Genomic DNA, 24,624 nt, shown 5'->3' with positions numbered 1-24,624 from the left:
CTGTGCCCGACTACACAGAAGCTGTTACTCGGCCACCATTTTAGCTCTGAGACCCTCTAATTACTTTTCCTATGAGAGGCAGGTGTCTGTTAAGTTAGGAGCCAGCAACCTGGAGACCGATAAATGTGGAAGGCAGCGTGGGATTGTGCCTAAGGAGAGTTTGTGCGAATGAGTCTGAATGTGAGTCTCCCTCTTCAAAAAGACATATTTGACTGAGGACTCTTACGTGCTGGACTCTCCACCAGCAAGTGGGATTCAGGTTGGACAATACAGAGTCATCCAGGTATCACTGACCAAAGGGCTCTGGGTCTTGCTGCCCCAACCAGGTCATAGATTGCCACAAATCACAAAATAAAAAGATGTCCTTCCTCAGCCCACACAGCAAGTGCTCATGCTTGACTTAATGTCATTCTTTCTTAGCCCGTTTCAAACACAGTAGGAAGTCCTCTTTAACATGAATCCTTAATCAGAATTCTTACCTCCAGGACCTCCACCTTTATCTCTCTCACCTGGAGACTGAGAAGCCTCTGAGGGGATCACTCACTGCAGTCTACTGTCCCAAAATTAACCCCAGCATCGTCTCCGAGTGGAGAACCAGGCAGGGAACCGAAAGCTCCACCGCCATTCCCGTCCCACTCTGGAAACCCCCAGTGTCTTGGCATGAAACACAGGGTTTCAGGCTTCTCTGTGTCTCTCCCACTTGTGCTCTTCTTACCCTCTCTGGTTCCTTCACCTGAGTGCTCTCAGACACCGTAACTCTTCCCTGCCCCAGGACCATTGCACCAGTTCCTTCCTTTGCTCCAAATACTTTTCCTGCTGCTGTTTGCACCTGTCAAATGCTACCCCTGACTGGAACCTTCCCTGATCACTCTGCTACCCCCCACCCTCCCCTCACACTCACACCTGGGCACATTTCCTCAACTCGTGTTCTCCAAAGCACTGATCACCGTCTGATTTGCACGTGTCTGTGTGTGTGTGTGTGTCATTTCCTCATTCACATGTCAGCTGCCCAGGAGCAGAGATTCTGAGTGTCTTCTTCAAGCTCCACTTGTAGCTCCCGGAAAGCTGGTACAGAGCAGGAATTCACAGACAACTTATTGGGATACTGAGTGAATGAATAACAATAGAAGCATATTAAGTAGAGAAATGGAGGAATTTAAAATGAACCAACTAAACGGGCCAGAAGAAACTACCTTGTTGAGAGAGCTGGTAGGTGAGACAACTTGCTTTTTTCCTGCAAGGTTTTCATCACTATCCGATGTTATAAATTTTCTGCCAGAAGTGCTTAGAATACGAAATCAGAGCAAAAATCTAAACTGTTAAAAGTTGTTCCTAGAATTCAAAGGCACATGACCTGAATCTTTAATTTGCGAAGCACTTGACTGGAAATTTGATTGACTTTAGACGATGTTTTACTCTACTTAGGAGTTGAGGTAGGCTTGGCACAGTAGCTCAGGCCTGTCGTACCAGTACGCTGGAAGGCTGAATAAGAAGTGTCACTTGAGGCCAAGAGTTGAAGGCTGCAGTGTGCTATGGTTGTGCTACAGCATTCCAGCCTGGGTGACAAAGTGAGATCTTTTCTCTAAAGAAAAAACATAAAATAGAAATAAATGAACATAAAAGTACAGTAGAACAAGAGTTGAACCATGAGAATTCCCAAGGAGAAGCATTCCTTCCCTTTTCCTCCTAGGGAGTCATCGTGGTACCCACCTTGCCCTGTTTTGAGTTCTTTCTTCTGCTTGCGAGGCCACGTGATGCCCAGTTTCTTGCCATATTCCCTCCCATACCAAACCATCAGTTCACAGCCTGGCTTGATGACTTGGCAGGTCCGATAGAAAATCTGCCTGTGGTATTGGAAGGCCACCAGGTTACATTCTTCATCATCACGGGCACAGTTAACAAATCTGCATTGAGCAGCAGAGGAAAAGATGATAAGTAGTGAGTTCCCAGCACCTGTCAGGCGCACATCTGCTTGTTCCCTGGTGCTCAAAGCCTCCGTGCTCCAGTGCTTCCCACTTCCCACTGCTCCCCAGACTACCCTCTGCCCGCACTCGAGTCTTTTCAGTGTTCTATGAATTCCTGCCCCTGGGTCCTGCAACACAGAGCTCATCCTGCCTGGAATGCTCCCTCCGCCACTTCTTGAACCATTTTTCAAAGCCCAGTTCCAGACTTACCTCCACCTTCATTGGCCATAAGACGAGGTATCCTCTAGCTTTTCCGAACCCTACGCTAATTATACCACAGCACTTGCTGCTTGCTCATGTGCTCTGCTTTTAGATGAGCACACACCATTCTACACTTAGCCCAAGTCGGCTTTGTCATGGTGAGAGGCTACCCCTGTCTGTCCAAATTCTGATAGAAATGTAGAGGACTGTCCTAGCAGACTAGCGCAGAATAGTATTTGTTTATTCATGTTCTGTGTCCCCTCACAATGTGAGAGCCCCTCATGGAGAGGGACTGAGCCTTGCAGCAAAGATGCCCAGGAGCATCCTGCAACTCACTGCCCGGGCTACTGCAGGGCCTGGTTTTAATTTCACTAAGGACAAGAAGATTTCCTACCCTCACAGATTAAAGTTCCTTTGTTTTATGCTGTCTTAGCACTGTGTGCATTTTGGGAAAACAAGAATATTATGGTCCAATATTCCCATAATTAAATGTTTTGTGTCTGTCTGCAGTACATGCCCCACAACGACATGGGTTGTGTCATCTGTTCAAGTAATGAGCTTCATTTTTCAAACTGGGACATAATAGTGCTTCATAAATGTGGATTAGATAAAATAAAAAGTGAATTCAGTGTTCCCGGTGAATCTAGGCTCTTCAAGGTTTATCCTGCTGCATCAATTTTGTGTATGGTAGAGATTTATATTTTGATAAAACTTGCAAAATTTATGTTTTTGTTTCATTTACTAAACATGTGTGATGTGCAAGAGCATCATATGGAGAAAAATAGAGGGAGAGTATGCAAAAGACACTGAAGGACGTGTGATGAAAAGCAAAGGAAACTGGGCTTGTGAGAGACAAACGCCCTCTCTGGAACCCAGAAAACTACTGTCCTTACCTCATCCAGTTGCCCCGAGATTGATCCTTCCCATCTACAAACTCATAGCAGTTTCTTCCCTTAGTGATCTGAGTTTCAATAAAACAAGTTAAAGGCTGTTTAGAGGGTAGTAATCAGATGACTTATTTTTCTCTCCTGTCATCAGTGCCTGTGAGACTGTGTGGACTCAGCTGTTAGCCTTAGGTGTCAGCTCCAAGTCTGAGTCCCACCGTCCTGTTGGAGCACAGGCCCACGGGAGGATGCGCCTCTTTGTGCCCTGTGCCCCCGCATGCTCTCTGATCTTTACGTTGGAGTTCCCTGTCCATGCAGAGACCAGTGGGCACACAGAGCTCACCGTGTTATCTCTGTGCATGTCCTCCCAGGTAGAGGGTGACTTCCAACCAAAGGCACACAAGGGATGTGGGAAGCCAGAATAGGGGAAAGGGCAGGCACTTCTCACCTGCCAGGCGTATCCACTTCTGGCTTCCTCTTCATCTGCTATGATCTGGCCCTCGTAAGGCCCAAAGTGCAGCCCCAGTGGCAGCTCAGATGCCTCGTTCCATACTCCAAGCCCAGCCCGAGGGATGCCCGATTGTCTAATACTCAGCCCCGGGGGCAGGGTCAGGGCTGCACGGTTGGGATGCCCCACGTCCACTGCAGTGTCCTTTACAAATGTAGGGGGCCCATGAACAGCACAGTGGTCGATGAAAAAGTCTCGACAACTCTCACAGTCTGGAGGGGAGAGTGGCAGCAATTAGGATAGGTGTAGGGTATGTTCTTGACATAAAGCGCTTCCTCCTTCAGAGGAAGCCCAGTACTCACATCATTTGGCCTCACATCAGCTGAATACAGGCAAATTTGGGGGGCCAAAGGATGACATGAAATTATCGTACAAGGACATAACAGCCTTATGTGTGAGGAGGACAAAGGGTCACTTACAGAGGTATTCGTCGTCCTGAGGCTCACTGAACTCTTTGTACGAGTGGCCTGTTCTTTCTCGAAGGTTGTATGTTCTCACTTCGATCTCATTTTTCCCAAGATCTAAATTGGGGAAGAGGAAGTAAGTGAAGGTGGGAGTCTGGGGTGTTCATCCCTGTTTTATTAGAAAATGTGAACTCTCCTACCATTAAAGTATCATTTATTCTTCTATAGACTCTGGTCCCAATCCCCAACCCCCAACTACTGGTTCACGGTAAGAGAAAGACTCCACACCCACACTGAATACAGATGCCTAATTCACTTTCACTTTTCGACTGTTCCCATTATCCCATTCACCTCCCAAATTCTGTACTTATGACAGTTCATTCATACATTCATTCATTCGCAAAAGATTTATTGAGGGCACACTACATGATAGGCATTATTATGGGCACTAAGAAGGCATGGTCCCCATTATCACAGGTGGATTTCCTGGACACCTTACATGTATCGATTCTGTTCTATTTGATGTTATGCTTTTACAAAATCCATGAGGTGTGTACCCTTACCTCCATTTGACAGCTGAGCATTCAGGAGGTCAGAAAAGTTAGAACATTTTCCCAAGGCCCCAATGCGTTTTACAACCCAAGTGTGTGACTTCAACGTGAATGTTCTTACTTGCTATTCAGTACTGCACCCAACTTCTGGTCTCAGTCCAGCTTAAGCCCAGGCCTATCCAAAGTCAACCCAATATATCTATACCATACTCATCAACCTTCTAAAGCATCTAGAGAAACTAAAGTCCCCCAATTATTTTCCCTTACCTGAATTCCATCTAGAGTGCTGTCCAGAGGTACCTGCTTCTCTGGGAAGGGACACGCATTTCCCGTGCTCCTCTGAACCTCTAATGTTATGTGAACTCGCTGGTCCTGACAATTCCTTCCGACTAGATTCACGACTTAATGGTGCCCTGGGCATTCCCTTTCATGTGAGAGTCACATATTAAAAGACAACATGCATTTCATTAGTTCTTTAGGGCTTGCAGTGTGTTTTTACATGCATGACTTTAGTTAATGCCTCAATAACCATTAGAAATGGCCAGGTGTGGTGGCTCATGCCTGTAATCCTATCACTCTGGGAGGCCAAGGAGGGTGGATTGCCTGAGCTCAGGAGTTCCAGACCAGCCTGAGCAAGAGTGAGACTGTATTTCTACTAAAAATAGAAAAACTAGCCTGGTACAGTGGTGGGTAACTGTAACCCCAACTATTCAGGAGGCTGAGGCAAGAGGATCACTGGAGCCCAGGAGTTTGAGTTTGCTGTGAGCTATGACACCAAAATACTCCACCCAGAGTGTCTCTGTGAGACTCTGTCTCCAAAGCCAAACAAACAAATAAATAATAACACTTAGAAATGCCCGGGGTTCTGAATCCTAGAAGAAATAGGAAAGGGTCTAACTGGGCATCAAGTCCAGGACTAGAGCCCATGTCTTATGGTTCTGTCCCTTTGACTTTCTCTCAAACTGTGCCATATAAGTGAAGGCAAAAGAGGAAGGATGCTTGGGAAGACTAGCCAGAGAACTGACAGGTCTGTGCAGGAGTAGGTAAAGGTTGATGGAGGAAAAAGAGGGTCTTCTATATGCTAATGGGCATTTGATGGAAGGAGAAAGATAAGCACAAAGGGTCAAAACACACCTGGAAAATGAAGCAAGAGAGCAGTGAGGTTGGGAAGAGATGAAGAAATGCTTGGCAAAAGTGTCTCTAGACAACTAAGAAAGAGATGCTACAACTTTCAAATTGCCATGTCCTAGAAAGGATATTTGACTTTGGGATTAGATTAGTTGGTTTCTCTTCCAATTGTTCTTGAAATAGGTGTGCCACCAGCTAATTCTCTTCAGTTTCCTGATCCATAAATTGCCATATGTGCTAATTTTTAGTGTCAAAATGAGCATCAAATGTAATGAATGTTGGGCAAAGTGTTTTGTGATCTATATAACAGTATTTCATAATTTCCCTCATGGTCTGGATACCGATTCCTCTTCTCAATCATCCCTACAGTTTCAATCTAACTCAAAGATACTATCTGCAGCATTCTTTGATCCTGTTACTTGTTCTTTAATTTGTATGTTTGGAATCACTCATTCAGAAAACACTCAAGGGATGCTCACAGCACTCACCATGCAAAGGCAGCAGGTTGAAACAAGTGATTCCAAACAGCCTGAGAGTGGCCTAAATAGTGCCTAGAGGAGGGAGCCATTATTTCCTCCTACAGGACAAAGTATTTGGAATCAGTTCCAGAAGGATATATTTCTACTGAATGGTGTATTACCTATATAAAGTCCTAAGTTATCTTATTTGTTGTTTGTTGAACCTCCAAACCGGAAACTCCTGACTTTCTTGTCAGTAGGGTTTTGAAGACACTCACCTTCTGGCGTTTACTTGATTGCTTTTACCAGAATGAGTCCCTTAAGAGGAGAGCAACCTCACCCATTGTCGTCTAGGACAATCCCCAGTACACCCTGTCTGTATATCTGTGAGCTTCCCTGGGTCAGTTCGTCTTCCTGCATCTCTCACTTGACCATAACCTCAGAGGAAACTGAGGTTGGAAACTCAGTCAGATGAATAACATAGGAATAAGACAGAATAAACTTTATAAAACAATGAACCTTTTCATTAGCTTCTAAGTGCTTTAGGGAAAGGTTTAGATTAGACTGCAAAACTCAAAATGTGATCTCAGGCAGATAACTGAATATTTTTGTACCACAGATTCCTCATCCATAACATAGTTATAGTTTTAGGGCCTACTTCACAGGGTTGCTTATAGGTTGCAGTGAATTTCGAGTGAAATTCTTAAAATAACTTTAAAGTATTTCAAAAATTAAAAAATGATAGCAATTATTACTATCATTCTTATTAACTCTTAAAATGAAAATGATGATGTAAGACACTGTGCAAAAGAGACCAGGAAAGGAAGGGAGCAGTTGCAGGACACTCTGTGCATTCTCCTCTTACCTGTGAGAAGACTTTCTTGTCAGTAGGGTTTGGAAGACACTCACCTTCTGGCGTTTACTCTGTTCCTTTATGAAGGCCATCCAAGAGTGTTTGCCTAAAAGGTGATGAGAAATCCGTGGTTTGGTTGGTACATGTTTCCAGACTCTGGAGATTCTCATGAGAAACAGGGGTTTCTGAACTAGAGAGTGATAATTCCAACTATTAACCAAGGGTGATTTGAAAATGTTTCCTGAAATCTCCTTAAGGCCTATGGTTCTCTGGGAGACATGGCTTATTTTCTTAAAATGTTTCTTTTAAAATAGGCAAAGCCCCATATCTGTTTCACCCTTTGTTCACAAGGTATCTATTATTTTTATTGAAAAAAAAAGAATTGACTTTAGCGAGGTTTAGTGGCATGCACCTGAAATCCCAGCTACTTGGGAGGCTGAAGTGGGAGGATTGCTTGCATCCAGGAGTCTGAGAATAGCTTGAGAAACATAACAAGACTCTGTCTTTAGAAACATAAAAAAATACATAGTAAATTGACTGGCTTTATATGACAAATACACTAAACACACTAGGAAAAATAGAAGGAAATTACCAATGAGGTACTGTGGCTCACAACAGCAATTCTAGCACTCTGGGAGGACAAGGCAGGTTGGTTGTCTGAGCTTACAATTTCTAAACCAGCCTAAGCAAGAGTGATACCCCATCTCTACTAAAAGTAGAGAAAACGAGCTGGTGATTATGGTGGGTGCCTGTGATCCTAGCAACTCAGGAGGCTAAGGCAGGATGATCTCTTGAGATCAAGAATTTGAGGTTGTGGTGAGCTATGGTACCACAACACTCTACCCAGGCTGACTGAGTGAGACTCCGTCTCATAAAAAAAAAAGAAAAAGGAAATGACCTCATCATATAAAAGGTCATATAGATCAAACCCACATCTACTATCATTCTTAACTGGGAAAATTTAAAAGCCTTTCCTCTAAGGTCAGAAACAAGGTAAAGATTTCCTCTCTCGTTGCTTTTATTCAAAATAATACTACAAGTCCTTGCCAGAGGAATTAGGCAAAAAAAGAAGTAAGCAACCAAACTGGAAAGGAAGAAGAACATTTATCTCTGTTTCTAAACTACATAACCTTCTACATAGAAAACCAGAAAGAGTCCACCAGAAAACTCTTAGAACTAATAAATGAACTCAGTAGGGTTACAGAATACATCAGTTGTGTTCTTATCCACTAAAAATGAACAATCCCAAAAGGAAACAAAAAAATAATCCCATCTACAATATTATGAAAAAAAAAACAAAATACTTTGGGATAAACTTAACCAAGGAGGCAAAAAACTTGAACACTGAATACTACACAACACGCGTGAAATAAACTAAAGGCACAAATAACTGGAACGTCATCCTGTATTCATCAATTGGGTGACTGAATGTTGTTGAAATGTTCACACTATCAAAATGATTTAAACGTTCCATGCCATCCCTACCAAAATTCCAATGCCATTTATTATAGAAATAAAAAAATCCAAAAGTTTATACAAACCTGAAGAGTTCCAGAATAGCTAAAACAATCTTGAAAATGAACCAAGTTGAAAGCCTCACACTTCCTGATTTCAAAATATATGATGTCTGACAATTAATTCTGTGGACTCATCCTAGAAAAAGTGCTACATACCTCATTGCTGAATACTTCCTCTGTGAAGCTGCACATATGCACTGATGCCAGTGCCTAATCCACTTTTCAAAGCAATTTTGGAACTCTTTTTCTGGAATGGGCATTAAAGCTGTCATGCTATTACCCCTGATGTCATCAAAATATCTTCCTTTCAAGACTTTATCTTCAGGTAAGAAACAGTGGGGGCCAGAACAGGTGAGTAAGAAAGGTATTCTAATACAGTTATTTGGTTACTAGTAAAGAGTTCCCTCACAGGCAGTGTTAGGTGAGCCAGTGCATTGTTGTGATGCAAGAGCCATGAGGTGTTGGCCAAGATTTTCAGTTAAGAGTTTCCTAACTGGCTCTCTGTTGTTACTTACTTAGTCTGCTATCCTTCTTGTGGCCAGCTGACAAGTGTGATGAATGATTTGACAAATCTTTGCAATGCTTTTCTGGCCATACTGACCTCTCTTCATTGGTCATGCTTTCTCACCCATCAGAAAATCATTGAATTTATTTATACACTGCCATTTTTAATGGCATTATCGCCATAACCTTGGACTAACATGTCCTTGATTTCACTTCCACTTTTTCCAAATTCAACAAGAAATTTAAAAATGTTTGTTCATTGCTCTAATAAAAACACTGATCTTCTCACAACAGCACACAAAAACATGCAAGAACAATACTGAACACCACTCAGCAGGTCACCACCATATGTGGACACAATCAAAACTGTGAGACAATGCTATACCAAGGTTATGAAACCTCACTGAGTTGTTTACACAGTGCTGCCAGTGTAAGTGCACAGGAATAGTGCATGAATTTAGTTCTCAGACCTTGTCTTAGAATGCTATGGGCCTGATATCCTAGCACACTGAGAGGCTGAGGTGGGTGGATTGCATGAGCTCAGGAGTTAAAGACCAGCTTGGGCAAGAGCAAGACCCTGTTTCTGATAAAAACTGAAAACTAGCTAGGCATCCTGGTGTACACCTGTAGTCCCAGCTACGCAGGAGGCTGAGGCAAGAGGATTGCTTGAGCTCAACAGTTTGAAAATTGCTGGCATCATGGTGTATGCCCAAGAGTATAAGGTTGCTGTGAGCTATAACACCACGGCACTCTATCAAGGGCAATAGAGTGAGATTTTTTCACACACACACACACAAAAAAAAAAAAAAAAGAAAGAAAGAAAAAGAAAGATACACACCTATGGGAATGAAAACAGTACTCCCACACATAAGCACAGATATAGACACAAATGGAATGAAATAGAGAAGCCAGAAATAAACCCTTACATATGGGGTCAAATGATCTTTGCCAAGGATGCCAAACCACACAATGGGGGAAACAAACTGTCTCTTCAAGAAATGGTGCTGGTAAACTGGATACTCGTTTGCAAAAGAATGAAAATGGGCTCTTACTATACACCATTTATAAACTTAAATCAAAATGGACTAAAGACTGAAATTGACGAGCTTAAAGTATAAAACTCCAAGAAGAAAACATGGGGAAAAAGCTTCATGACATTGAAATGAGCAATGATTTCTTGGATATAATATGAAAAGCATAAACAACAAAAGTAATAATAGACAAATTGGAGTATATTGAACTTAAAATCTTTGTAGCAAAAGCAACGATGAATAGAGTGAAACGGCAAGTGACCGAATGACAGAATATGTATGCAAACCATGTATCTGATAAAGGGTTCATATCACCAGGTACTGCTTAGCCTGTACTGCTGCTGGCCTGTACTTCTATGTATTCAGGAGGCTGAAGTGTGAGATTACTTGAACCCAGACTTCCAAGACCAGCCTGGGAAACATAGTAAGACCACCCTCTCAAAAAAGGAAAGAAATAGAAGATGCATGGTCAATATCCAGAATATATGAGAAACCCTAAATGTCAATAATAACTAAAAGAACAAATAGCACAAAAAATGGGAGGTAGAGCCTGAATTTTGTTTCTCCCACATTCATGTTAAAGCCCTAATCCTCAATGTGGTCACATTTAAAAATGGAGCCTTTGGTAGGTAATTAGGGATACAGGAAGATGATGGGATTAGAGCTTATACAAGAAGGAGAAGAGAGAGCTTACTTTCTTCTTGCTGTGAGCACACAAAGTAGAGTTCATATAGCACACAGAGAGATAGAGGCTGCCTACAGGCCGGGAAGAGAATCCTCATCAGAGCCCAACCATGTTAGCACACTTATATTTGTATTTCCAGCTTCCAGAATTGTCAGAAAACACACTGATATCACTTAAGCAACCCAGTGTATGCTATTTATTATGGCAGCCTGACTAACCAGTATAATGGGCAAAGACTCGAATAGACATTTCTCCAAAGAAAATGTAACAATGGTCGAGAGGCATATGAAAATATGCACATCAGTAATCATCAGGGAAATGAAAATTAAAACCATAAACAGATATCACTGAACACTGATTAGGATGGCCTCTATCAATAAACCAGTGAACACAAAGTGTTGGTAAGATTGTGGAGAAATTAATAATTAATTAATAATTAATAATAATTAGTCATTATTAGTGGACGTCTTAGTCTGCCTTTCATCACTGTGTCAGAATACTATATTCCAGGTAGTTTATAAAGAAAAGAAGTTTATTTAGCTCATGATCCTGGATGCTGGGAAATCCAACAGCATGGCACTACCATCTGGTGGGGGCCTCATGCTACATCATGATGTGGCAGAAGGGTAAATGAACAGGTGAGATGGAGCTAGAGAGGGAAGGGCCAAACTCATCTGTTTCATCATGAACCCACTTCTGCAGTAATTAATCCATTCATGAGGGTGGAACTCTCAACTTTAATCACATTTTAATGACTCTGCCTCCTAATAGTGTTACAATGGCAATAAAGTTTCTACAGCGTGAATGTTTGGGGGAACATTCAAACCACTTCAGTGGAAATGTAAAATGTCACAGCCACTATGAAAAATAGTATAGAGGTTCCTCAAGAAACTGAACACTTAGCTATCAGAAATACCACTTCCGGGCGGCACCTGTGGCTCAAAGGGGTAGGGTGCTGGCCCCATATACTGGAGGTGGTGGGTTCAAACCCAGCCCCAGCCAAAAACTGTAAAAAAAAAAAAAAATAAATACTACTTCCATGTATTTGGTATCTCTGAAAGAATTGAAAATAGGATTGTAGGGGCAGAGACAAGATAGCTGACGGAAGCCAGGTTTAAAAGACAGAAATTTAGCAAGTAACCTGGCAGATGAGAGGTTCTGCGCCAAGACGGAAGGTTGAAGAATGCACATTGACCCTGCTGAGGTGAGCTGCAACCCCAAGGATACAAACAAACAAAAGGTACAAAATCCATCACCACGCACACAGGAGCCCCTCCCCCATGAGAATGGCTTGGAGTACTCCATAAACAAACGAGCAGAGTTCAAAAGTCCTCCCATTATATCCCATGGGAGAGACCCTCTAAAAACTGGACCTACATCACCTACTAGGGTGTCATGGTGCTCTCCTGCCAGGCATAAAACTATATAAAACTGTATATATTCTCTACCTGCAATTTTGAACTCTCAGCACTCCCCTCCACTGTCACTCTGAGGTCTGGGGGTCTGTCCCCCAAGAGGTCCAGATTCTTGGGTATTATCTTGAGAGGTGTAGACAGGGCATGGACTGCTGCTGGTCAGTGCTGACTCTGTGGCACGGGAGTAAGGAAGGGACCGTCAGCTGAGAGGGAACAACGCAGGAGCAGTGGTGCTCTGAGGCACAAAGCAGCAGCCGTTTTTGGCAACAATAGGTCTCACACCTGAATATTCAGCAGTCACAACCCCTGTTGGTCTGGGCAACAAGAGGAGGCCAGGCATCATCTCTGGTGGCAGCCACTGGCAGATAAGATCTGGGATGGAAACGCAGGCCCTGTGAGTAAAGGGTTTGCCTGAGGTACTACTGGCCTGGATGGAGTACAGGGACTAGAAAACGTACACGCAGAGCCGGCAGATTCCCAGGGCAGGGCTAACCCAGAGGACTGCTTTTCTGAGTCTAAGACGCACCTGGCACTCAGGGGATCATTAGCCCAGACAAAGGAGGGCAGGAGGCTAGAACTGACAGCTAACTGTGCTGCGAATACAAACTACTGTGCAGCAGCACAGACAGGGCCTGATGCTCAGGTTCTGTGAACTCAAAACAGCTTCTCTTCGGCAGGGTAATTTAGCCAGGACAGAAACAAATTTGGCAAAGTTGTTCTGTTTTGTCAGTAACATCAATCGGGACGGGGCTGGAACTGAGTGAACAGCCTAAGACTCCATCAAGAACTAGAGGTTGTCAGGCCTCACCTCCCCCTGCTGGATAGTGGCAGAGAGCAGTGTCCTGGCTGAGGAGACATAGATCTCCCTGTGATTCAAGCAGATGCAAACCCCTGGGGTACCTGCTCGTTGGAGGCAACTGGGTCACAGCCCTGCGGGGTTATCAGTGACTGGGTGTGACAGAGGTGCAAGGTGAGGAAGGAGGCATTAACCTTCCAGACTAATCTATTTCCTGGGTGGGTCATCTTGACCTCACAGAGCACTGGAGCAAGCCATATTTGAGTTGAGTTGTCAGCAGACCCCCTGGGATCTAGTTGACAGAGACCTTTTAAACTCTCCCACCTGAGACAGGTGCTGACTGAGACAATTGATTTGGACCTCTTGAACTGAGCCAATCACCCAAGGACTATCCAAGTGTTACCCTGGGTGTGTGGTTGTAGGAAGGTTTGATTTTCCTTTTCCAACAGTTGCCTGTGGGTGTCGGGGTGACTTAATTTCTAGTATTTCTCCACAGCTGAGACTTCAATCCAGAGTAACTGATTCACTAGGGTCAGACAGAGACCAGCTGAAAATAAGACAGAGAAACTTAGCCCTACCACACCAAGCAGGTCCCCAGTTTTCAGGCTGTAGGATTGTACGGGTCCTTGGCGAAGCTCCAGGGGAAAAGGTACAGACACCAGTCCCAGATTGCTGGGCAAGGGCTGGTTAAATCACTACTCCTGGAGCCCCAAACCCAACTTTTCTTTATCAAGTCATCTAGTCAAATGGTGTAAAATAATCATGGGGCAAAATTAGCAGAAAAACTCTGGTAACATGAATAACCTGACTAGATCAACCACCCCAAGGAAAGATGTCACAGATGTAACTGAAGATCCCATTCATAAACAGATGGCCGAGATGTCAGAAATAGAGTTCAGAGTTTGGATTGCAAACAACATTAATAGAATGGAGGAAAAGTGGGAATTGGAAATTCGAGGAGAAATTCAAAAGTTGTCTCAAGAATTCAACAAGTTTAAAAACAAGATCACCAAAGATTTTGACACATTGAGGCAAGAATTTGCAGCCCTCAAAGATCTGAAAAATACAGTAGAATCCCTCAGTAACAGAGTGGAGCAAGCAGAAGAAAGGATTTCAGAAATTGAAGACAAAGCTTTTGAACACTCCCAAACTCTCAAAGAGGAAGAGCAATGGAGAGCAAAAACGGATCATTCTCTCAGAGAGCTCTGGGATAATTCAAAGAAGGCTAATATCCACCTCTTTGGAATCCCTGAAAGTCATGAAGTGGCTTCGCAAGACACAGAAGCTCTCAACCATGAAATTACGAAAGAGAATTTTCCAGACATGCCAAGAGATTCTGAAATTCAGACAGCAGACAGTTTCAGAACCCCAGCATGACTCAACCTGAATAAGACATCCCCCAGGCACATCATAATTAACTTCACTAAAGTTAATGTGAAGGAGAAATTTCTCAAAGCAGCCAGATGTAGGAAAACCATAACATACAAAGGGAAGAATATTAGAATGACTGCAGATCTCTCTGCTGAAACCTTTCAAGCCAGAAGAGGGTGGTCATTGACTTTTAATCACCCAAAACAAAATAACTTTCAACCCAGGATCATGTATCCAGCTAAATTGAGTTTCATTTATTATGCAGAAATTAAATACTTTAATGACACTCACATGTTGAAGGAATTTGCCATAACTAAACCAGCTCCTCAGGATATTCTCAGACCTATCCTCCATAATGACCAGCCCAATCCTCTACCACAAAAGTAAACTCACTCAGAAACTTTTGATCACTCCAAATTCCACAGTGGCAAAAGGATTAAAGATAATCATTGGACTTTCGAAAAACTCGATACCCAAAATTTTACCAGGCTTATCAATATTCTCCATTAATGTGAATGGCTTAAACTGTCCTCTAAAGAGGCACAGGTTGGCTGACTGGATACAAAAACTCAGGCCAGATATCTGCTGCATACAAGAACCTCATCTTACCTTAAAAGATAAATATAAACTCAGAGTGAAAGGATGGTTGTCCATATTTCAGGCAAATGGAAATCAGAAAAAAGCAGGTGTTGCAATTCTATTTGCAGATACAATAGGCTTTAGACCAACAAAAGTAAGGAAGGATAAGAATAGTCACTTCATATTTGTTAAGGGTAATACTCAGTATGATCCGGTTTTAATTATTAATATTTATGCACCCAACCAAAATGCTCCTCAATTTAGACAAACTCTAACAGACATGAGCAACTTGATTTCCTCCAGCTCCATAATACTCAGAGATTTTTACACTCTTTTGGCAGCATTGGATCGATCCTCCAATAGGAAGCTGAGAAAATAAATTGTAGATTTAAACCTAACCATCCAACATTTGGATTTAGCAGACATCTACAGAACATTTCATCCCAACAAAACTGAATACACATACTTCTCCTCAGCCCATGGAACATACTCTAAAGTCAATCACATCTTAGGTCACAAGTCTAACCTCAGTAAATTTAAAGCAATAGAAATTATTCCTTGAATCTTCCCGGACCACAGTGGAATAAAAGTTATACTCATTAACAACAGGAATCTCCATACTCATACAAAAACATGGAAGTTAAATAACTTTATGATGAATGATAGCTGGGTCATAGATGACATTAAGAAGGAAAGTACCAAATTTTGGGGACAAAAATGACAATGAAGACACAAATTATCAGAACCTCTGGGATACTGCAAAGGCAGTCCTAAGAGGAAAATTTATAGCACTGCAAGCCTTCCTCAAGAGAACGGAAAGAGAGGAAGTTAACAACTTAATGGGACATCTCACGCAACTGGAAAAGGAAGGACATTCCAACCCAAAACCCAGTAGAAGAAAAGAAATAACCAAAATTAGAGCAGAATTAAATGAAATTGAAAACAGAAGAATTATACAACAGATCAATAAATCAAAAACTTGGTTTTTTGAAAAGGTCAATATAATAGATAAACCTTTGGCTAACCTAACCAAGAAAAAAAGAGTAAAATCTCTAATTTCATCAATCAAAAATGACAAAGATGAAATAACAGCAGACTCCTCAGAAATTCAAAAAAAACCTTAATGAATATTGCAAGAAACTTTATTCTCAGAAATATGAAAATATAAAGGAAATTGACCAATACTTGGAAGCAGGACACCTCCCAAGACTTAGCCAGAATCAAGTGGAAATGTTGAACAGGCCTATATCAAGTTCTGAAATAGCATCAACTATACAAAATCTCCCTAAAAAGAAAAGCCTGGGAACAGATGGCTTCACATCAGAATTCTACCAAACCTTTAAAGAGGAATTAGTACCTATATTACTTAACCTGTTCCAAAATGTAGAAAAAGAAGGAATACTACCCAAAGCGTTCTATGAAGCAAACATCACTCTGATACCCAAACCAGGAAAAGACCCAACAAGAAAAGAAAATTATAAACCAATATCACTAATGAATATAAATGCAAACATTTTCAACAAGATCCTAACAAACACAATCCAGCAACACAACAAAAAAATTATACATCATGACCAAGTTGGTTTTATCCCAGGGTCCCAAGGCTGGTTCAATATATGTAAATCTAAAAGTATAATTCAGCAAATAAACAAATTAAAAAACAAAGGCCATATGATTTTCTCAATTGATGTAGAAAAAGCTTTTGATAATATCCAGTATCCCTTCATGATCAGAACACTTAAGAAAATTGGTATAGAAGGGGCATTTCTTAAACTGATAGAGGCCATCTACGGCAAACTCACAGCCAATATCATATTGAATGGAGTTAAATTGAAATCATTTCCACTCAGATCAGGAACCAGACAAGGTTGCCCATTGTCTCCACTGCTCTTTAACATTGTACTGGAAGTTTTAGCCATCACAATTAGGGAAGAAAAGGCGATCAAAGGTATCCATATAGGGTCAGAGGCAATCAAACTTTCACTCTTCGTAGATGATATGATTGTATTTATCTGGAAAACACCAGGGATTCTACTAAAAAACTCTTAGAAGTAATCAAGGAATACAGCAGCATCTCAGGTTACAAAATCAACATCCATAAATCGGTAGCTTTTATATATACCAACAATAGTTAAGCTGAAAAAACAGTCAAGGACTCTATTCCATTCACAGTAGTGCCAAAGAAGATGAAATATTTGGGAGTTTATCTAGCAAAGGACATGAAAGATCTCTATAAAGAGAACTATGAAACTCTAAGGAAAGAAATTGCTGAAAATGTTAACAAATGAAAAAACATACCATGCTTATGGCTGGGAAGAATCAACACTGTTAAAATGTCCGTACTACCCAAAGCAATATACAATTTTAATGAAATCCCTATTAAAGCTCCACTGTCATACTTTAAAAATCTTGAATAAATAATACTTCATTTTACATGTAATCAGAAAAAACTGCGAATAGCTAAGACATTACTCAGAAATAAAAACCAAGCAGGAAGAATCACGCTACCAGACTTTATACTATAAATTGATAGTGATCAAAACAGCATGGTACTGGCATAAAAATAGAGAGGTAGATGTATGGAACAGAATAGAGAACCAAGAGATGAGTCCAGCTACTTACCGTTCGTTATTTGATATTTGACAAGCCAATTAAAACATTCAGTGTGGATAATGTTCCCTATTTAACAAATGGTGCTGGGTGAACTGCCTGGCGACCTGTAGAAGACTGAAACTGAACCCACACCTTTCACCTTTAACTAAAATAGACTCTCACTGGATTAAAGATATAAACTTAAGACATGAAACTATAAAAATACTAGAAGAGAGTGCAGGGAAAACTCTTGAAGAAATCGGTCTGGGCGAATATTTTATGAGGAGGAACCCCCAGGCAATTGAAGCAGCTTCAAAAATACACTACTGGGACCTGATCAAACTAAAAAGCTTCTGCACAGCCAAGAACACAGTAAGTAAAGCAAGCAGACAGTCCTCAGGTTGGGAGAAGATATTTGCAGGTTATGTCTCCGACAAAGGTTTGATAACTAGAATCCACAGAGAACTCAAACGTATTAGCAAGAAATGAACAGGTGATCCCATCTCAGGTTGGGCAAGGTACTTGAAGAGAAGCTTCTATGAAGAAGACAGGATCACAGCCTACAGACATATGAAAAAATGCTCATCATCCTTAATCATCAGAGAAATGCAAATCAAAACTACTTGGAGATATCATCTAACTCCAGTAAGACTAGCCTATATCACAAAATCCCAAGACCAGAGATGTTGGCATGGATGTGGAGAAAAGGGAACACTTCTACACTGCTGGTGGGAATGCAAATTAATACATTCCTTTTGGAAAGATGATTGGAGAAAACTTAGAAATCTAAAAATAGACCTGTCATTTAATCTTATAATTCCTTTCCTACTTATATACCCAGAAGACCAAAAATCACATTATAACAAAGATATTTGTACCAGAATGTTAATTGCAGTCCAATTCATAATTGCTAAGTCATGGGACAATCCCAAGTGCCCATCCACAAGTGGATTAATAAATTGTGGTATATGTACATCATGGAATATTATGCAGCCTTAAAGAAAAATGGAGACTTTATACCTCTTTCATGTTTACATGGATGGAGCTAAAACATATTCTTCTTAGTAAAGTATCTCAAGTATGGAAGAAAAAGTATCCAATGTACTCAGCCCTGATATGAAACTAATTTATGGCTTTCATATGAAAGCTATAACCCAGTTGTAACCTAAGAATATGGGGAAGGGGGAGAAAGATGGGGGAGGGGGCAGGTTGGGCGGAGGGAGGGTGATTGGTGGGATCACACCTACGGTGCATCTTACAAGGGTACATGTGAAACTTAGTAAATGTAGACTATAAATGTCTTACACAATAACTAAGAAAATGCCAGGAAGCCTATGTTAACCAGTGTGATGAAAATATGTCAAATGGTATATAAAACCAGTGTATGATGCCCCCCCCACAAAAAAAAAGAAAATAGGATTGCAAAGACATACTTGCACACCTATGGTCATTACAGCATTATTCTCAGTAACCGAGAGATGAAACAACTTAAATATCCTTCAACGGATGAATGGATAAAGAAAATGTGGTATATATAAAATTGATGGTTATTCAGCCTTAATAGAAAAGGAAATCCTGTCACATGCTACAACGTGGGAGAACCCTGAGGACATTATGCTAAGTGACATAAGCCAGACATAAAAAGACAAATACTGCACGGTTCTACTTTTTTTTTTTTTTTTTTCTGGTGAGGAGGAGACAGACTCTCACTCTGTTGCTCAGGCTGGAGTGCAGGGGCATCAGATAAGTTAACAACAACCCCAAACTCCTGGATTCAAGCAATCCTCCTGTCTCAGCCTCCTGAGTAGTTGGGACTACAGGTGCCTGCCACAATCCTCGACTAAGTTTTTCTATTTTTAGTAGCGACCGGGTCTCACTTTTGCTCAGGGTGCTCTCACATGTATGATCTTCTGAGCTCACATCATCCTCCAATGTTGGCCTCCCAGACTGCTAGGATTCCAGGCCTGAGCCTCCACACCTGGCTGACTCTGTCTCATAAACTCTCCTGTCAAAGCAGTAGAAGAGGAAATGAGCAAGCACCTCACCTCGATTTTGTGATAACTGAGGGTTATTTTATTCACCCGATGCTGTCTCTGGTCAGTGACATGTGGGAAAGATCAGGGAAACTGAATAGCTCTCTCAAACGCTCTCCCAGAATCAAGACAAAGAATCGGATTCATTTGGGGGCAAATGGATCATGCAGTATGACTAAATATACATAAATAAATTATGGATCTTTACTTAATATGTTAGTTATTTCCTTTTCTTTCTCTCTCTCTCTCCTTCTTTCTTTCTTTCATCCCTCCCTCCCTCCCTCTCTTTCTGTCTTTCTTTCTTCCGGGCAGAGTGCTATGACATCAATATAACTCACTGCAATTTCAAACCATGAGCTCAAAGTATCCTTCTACATCAGCCTTCTGAGTAGCATTCCATGATGGCCAGTTATGTTTTGTCCAAATTTTAGTAGAGATGGGGTCTAGAATTCCTGAGCTCAAGCAATCCTCTCCTCTCAGCCTCCTCGAGTGCTAAGATTATAGACATGAGCCACAGAGCCAGACCAAATTTTTCCTCTTCTAAGACATTTAATTTCCTAACTGATTATGAGATTAGTGTCAGAAAACTTTTGGTGTATTTACAACTTAATTAAGATTTCATTAATTGCCCTCTGATTAACTAACAATGTTTACCAGAAAATATTTTTGTTTTTTAAAAAAGAATGGATGCATTTACTTACTTGTTTAATTTTTGTTGTTGTTGTTGATACAGGATCTTGCTCTGTTGCCCAGGCTGGAGTGCAGTGGCTGGATTACAGTTTTCTGGATTGAAGTTTACTGTATCCTGGGCTCCCACAGTCGCAATCTTCCTGTGTCAGCACCCACATTATTTGGTACTATAGGAGTACACTACCACATTCGGGAAATTTTTATTTTTTTTTTTTAGGGAAATTTTTCTTATTTTTCCCAGAGACAAGGTCTCACAACAGCTTAGGTTGGTCTTCAATTCCTAGCCTCAAGCTATCCTCCTCCCTTGGCCTCCCAAAGTACTGAGATTACTGGGGTGAGTAATCATATAGAACATATAGAAAAATAGGGACAATTATACTGGAAAACCTATACATCCATATTCATTCAGTCCAATATCAACATTCTGCCACAACAGCTTCAATTTTTTTTTTTAATTTCTAAATTGAAAATTCAAATTTGGGTGTGGTGACTTGTGCCTGAAATCCTAGCACTCCTGGAAGGCTTAGGTAGGTGGAATGCTGAGCTGAGGAGTTCGAGATCAGCCTGAGCAAGAGTGAGACCCCCCATCTCTACCAAAAATAGGAAACCTAGCTGGGTGTTGTAGCAGGCACTTATAGTCCCAGCTACTCAGGTGGCTGACACAGGAGGATTCCTTGAACCCAGGAATTTGGGGTTGTTATGAGCTGTGATGAGGCCATGGCACTCTGCCCAGGGCAACAAAGTGAGACTCTGTATCAAAAAACAATTCTCATATACCCTTGTAAGATGCACCGCAGGTGTGAATCTTAGTAAATATGGAATGTAAAGGTCTTAGCAAAATAACTAAGAAAATGCCAGGAAAGCTAGGTTAACTAGTGTGATGAAAATGTGTCAAACGGTCTATGAACCAAGTGTATGGTGCCCCATGATCATACTAATGTACACAGCTATGCTTTAATAGAAAAATAAAAAAAGAATTCTCAATTCAAAATCAAAAATAAATGCTTGTAAACTGCACCATAGGCGTGGTCCAACCAACTAAGTGTAGAGTATAAATCTCTTAACACAAAAAGAAAATGCCGTGAAGGCTATGTTAACCAATTTGTTGTAAGTATTTCAAATTGTATATAAAACCAGCACACTGTACCCCATAAATGCATCAATGTACACAGCTATGATTTCATAATAATAATAAACAAAAATAAAAACAAACAGAAACCCAATGAAGCCATCGTGGAGCCATCTGCCAGCACTTCCTTCTTCTGTTGTGATAACAACTATTCAGATTTTGGTAGCCCTATTCATATTCAGATTTTATACATTTATTACTTATTATTGTATCTATAAATAATGTATGTAATTATCTTACACATTTGAAAACTTTATAGGAATAGCCGCTTACTGTATGTATTTTTTGGCGGCTTGCTTGTTTGTTGAACATTTCTGGTTTTGAGGGAAGACTCTCTTTCCTTTGATAACTCCTAAGATGCAGCTGGGACCTAAATCCAGGCTGGTCTCACGTTATCTTTAAATTATTTGGCCTCTCACCTTGTTGCCTAGGTGTCCATTCTTCATCCGAATCTTCAGCATCATCCACCTGGTATTTGATGGCCTGTCGTCGGTGACCCATTAAAGCCGGTCGAGGGGCTCTGAGACCTGACAAGAAGCAAAATCTTTGTACTGAATGGAAAAACTTGGGAGGAAGAACAAAGGGCAGTAGCAATGGAACGTAGCCCAAAGGCAGAGCGGATCTGCTTGTTGAGCTAGGAGAGTCTTGGCCAAGGTCAAGACGTGACCTCTGCATGGCCAATACTGGCACTCAGCATTGTATTAACACAGCACAACAAAGTTTCCCTCCAGATTTGTGTCCATATAGAAGGGAACTGTGGGAAGATGCTTCCACCTAAGAGAAAGCCTAAATAATATAATTTAGGGACTGAAAAAGTGGTTTGTGTTTCCTGGGTTGGTCTGCACCTAGAACTTCCTGTTACCTCTGTCAATCAGCACATCATGGTTCCTTTTCACATTCCTATGGCGGATTTTCTCCAAGTCTCCCATCTCTGCCCATTCTTCCTTGGAGAAGTATTTGGAAATGTCTTTGAAAGCATCTTTGACCTAGAGAAAGTAAAAAAGTGCCATCAGTGCTTTCCTAATACACACCAAGCTGGGCCTTTTCCTCCACCTTGAGTGTAGGGTGTAGCCTGTGGTCTCCAAGAAACAAGGGTAAAGACTCCCTCTCTCCCCAGATTCTGTCCTCTTTCACAGAGCAAACACTAAGCATTTCCCTAGTTCTCCTATGACTTGTGTCCTTTCCCCTCCCCACATCCTAGACAGGACCAACTGCCCCCATTCCAAGCACATGCGGACAGGGTCACCCAGGGGTGCAGGCCAGGAATCTTGCAGACTTCCAGAGACCAGATACCTGTTATTGTGTCCCCCAAATCTCCTTTCCTACAGACACTGCTTGAAGCCTGATTGTAGCACACACACACACACCCCTCACTGGGGGCTTTCATCCTCTTCTCCTTTTTCTACCTCTGGGCTCTCCTCCTAAGACCTGTTTGGGCTCATGGTGCTTAACTTCCTAGCAGGTCCTGCTCCAACCGTGAATTTGGGAAGGGTCTTTGAGTCACTCAGCGCCTGGGCCAAGGCTCCTGTGGAAGGAGAAGGTACTGAGAGAGGGTGCCAGCCCAGACCATTGCCAAGATCCAGGCTTTGTGGTCTCTCTTGGGAGGGGCTGTCAAGAACAGGAAGATTTGGGCGCCATGGATGCCAAAGAGGTATATGGGGTATATGGATGGGATGGGGTGGTCTCCACCAGTCCTGACGGATCACCTCAAGTGAGTCGGATTTGGTTTCTTCAGTTCCCTTGCAGTTTGGCTTATCTGGGGAAAGGTGGCAAAGGAGTCTGGATGGTTGTGCTTAAGGGTGTTTGAGGGAAGTCCTGAGGCTTGAGGCCCAGAAGAGTCCCAAGGAGACCTTCAAGCCCCCTGACTGCCAGGACTCAGGTCAGGCTGATTAGCAGGGTTCTGTTCCCATGAGGGAAATGATCCTGTCTCTTAGAAGGGTTCTGGTACTCTTTGGGGTGGGGGTCTCATGCTGTGTCATGGAGGTTACAAGCAAGTCAGCAAAAACAACTACAGCTCCTGCCCAAACTCCCTCACATTACTGTACTATGGGACCGTAAGAGAAAGTGAACGGCCACCTATGTCTGTGCCATTTTCCACAGTTCTAGGGCCATGCAGATTGGAGGGTGCCACAGCAAAAATTCACCAACAGACAAACCCACAATTGACCTGGAAAAAGGACAATAAGATCTTGTCCCTATCATAAATGGAACAACTTTGCAAAGTCCCACGTTTCCCCATATCACATTCACATTGTTTTCTTCTGTCCCTGGCTATGCTGATCAATATGTACTGTGAGAGAAGAAAACGGGGTACAGGGGACAATTCCTTGAACCCTGATACCCATGACAACCTCCCCAAATCCCTGTGTCCTCCATGACCTCTGCATTCTCCTTATACTCAGGACCCTCCTCACATTCCTTCTAGAACCCTTAGGTAACCTGAATTAGGGACACCACTGAGTTCTCCCCTCCTCACACTGCAACTTTACCTTGACCTTCATCAGAGTCAGTGGCCGTAGTAATACACAAAGGGCATGAGTCCCTCACTGTGCTGTCTGCCACACTCTCTCTTGAGAGTACAGGCAATGTCCTGTTGAGACTATATACACAGGCCTCTAAAAGAGCAAAACGACGCAACTTACACCATAAAGCGGCAATGGTTTCCAGCACACAAATAGGAAAGGTGACCCCATACAGCCCACAGGAATGTGCCCCTATATCATGAAGAATTGGATAGGTTAAACTGCCAGCCTGGACACCTGATCCACAAAGTTTCTGAACCCCCAGCCTCATGGGCTAGTACACAAGAGGACCTGAGCATCACCAGCTTCACATACAGGTCAATAGCATGGTCCATGTGACTTTTCCTTCCCCTCGAGGTGTAGAGAGTAACATCAGGGGCAGAATACACGAGTGACGTGCTTGGCCAGATGCCACCTACCTTCCAATTCTCGGCACCCAGAGTGCTCACAATTCCTGTGGCACCACCGCTGTGCATAGTGCAAAACACTGAGCACAGAAGCCTCCCCACAGGCCGTCACCCATTTCTATCCTGAACCCAAAATTCCCCTCTGGCCACATGCTGGCACTCCTGCACTTTCCACACTTGACCCAGAAACTTCCTGAACCCCAGGCAGATACATCACAGCACAAGAGGACCTAAGCATCATCTGTTTCACATCCTGCTCAGTGGCAGGATCCACGGGACTTTTCCTTCCCAGCGAGGTGCAGAACATGATCAACGGAAGAGTGCAGGACAGACGTGCTTGGACAAATGCCACCCACATTCCAATACCCGGCACCCACAGTCCTCATGATGCTGCCGCGTCAT

General features: G+C 42.2%; 1 protein-coding gene and 2 pseudogenes across 1 annotated transcript; 1 reads left to right on the top strand and 2 right to left on the bottom strand.

Annotated features, from left to right (window-relative positions):
- LOC128577232 (Krueppel-like factor 4) overlaps nt 1-24,624 on the top strand; it is an 873,632-nt pseudogene that overhangs the window by 250,495 nt on the left and 598,513 nt on the right.
- The window catches only part of LOC128577233 (Krueppel-like factor 4), a 793,492-nt pseudogene that overhangs the window by 251,633 nt on the left and 517,235 nt on the right, over nt 1-24,624 (bottom strand).
- On the bottom strand, nt 995-24,624 carry LOC128577952 (histone-lysine N-methyltransferase PRDM7-like). The gene is made up of 10 exons (XM_053580300.1): nt 24,556-24,624; nt 22,156-22,279; nt 21,713-21,820; nt 7,008-7,057; nt 4,780-4,936; nt 3,977-4,078; nt 3,498-3,769; nt 3,059-3,126; nt 1,627-1,904; nt 995-1,065 (listed from the first exon to the last, which is right to left on the bottom strand). Exons 1-10 carry the CDS (start codon nt 24,622-24,624, stop codon nt 995-997), a joined length of 1,299 nt encoding a protein of 432 aa, XP_053436275.1.

Source organism: Nycticebus coucang, chromosome X, assembly GCF_027406575.1.
Source record: "Nycticebus coucang isolate mNycCou1 chromosome X, mNycCou1.pri, whole genome shotgun sequence".
Classification (NCBI taxonomy): domain Eukaryota; kingdom Metazoa; phylum Chordata; class Mammalia; order Primates; family Lorisidae; genus Nycticebus; species Nycticebus coucang.
This window is presented reverse-complemented; position numbering and strand designations above follow the sequence as displayed.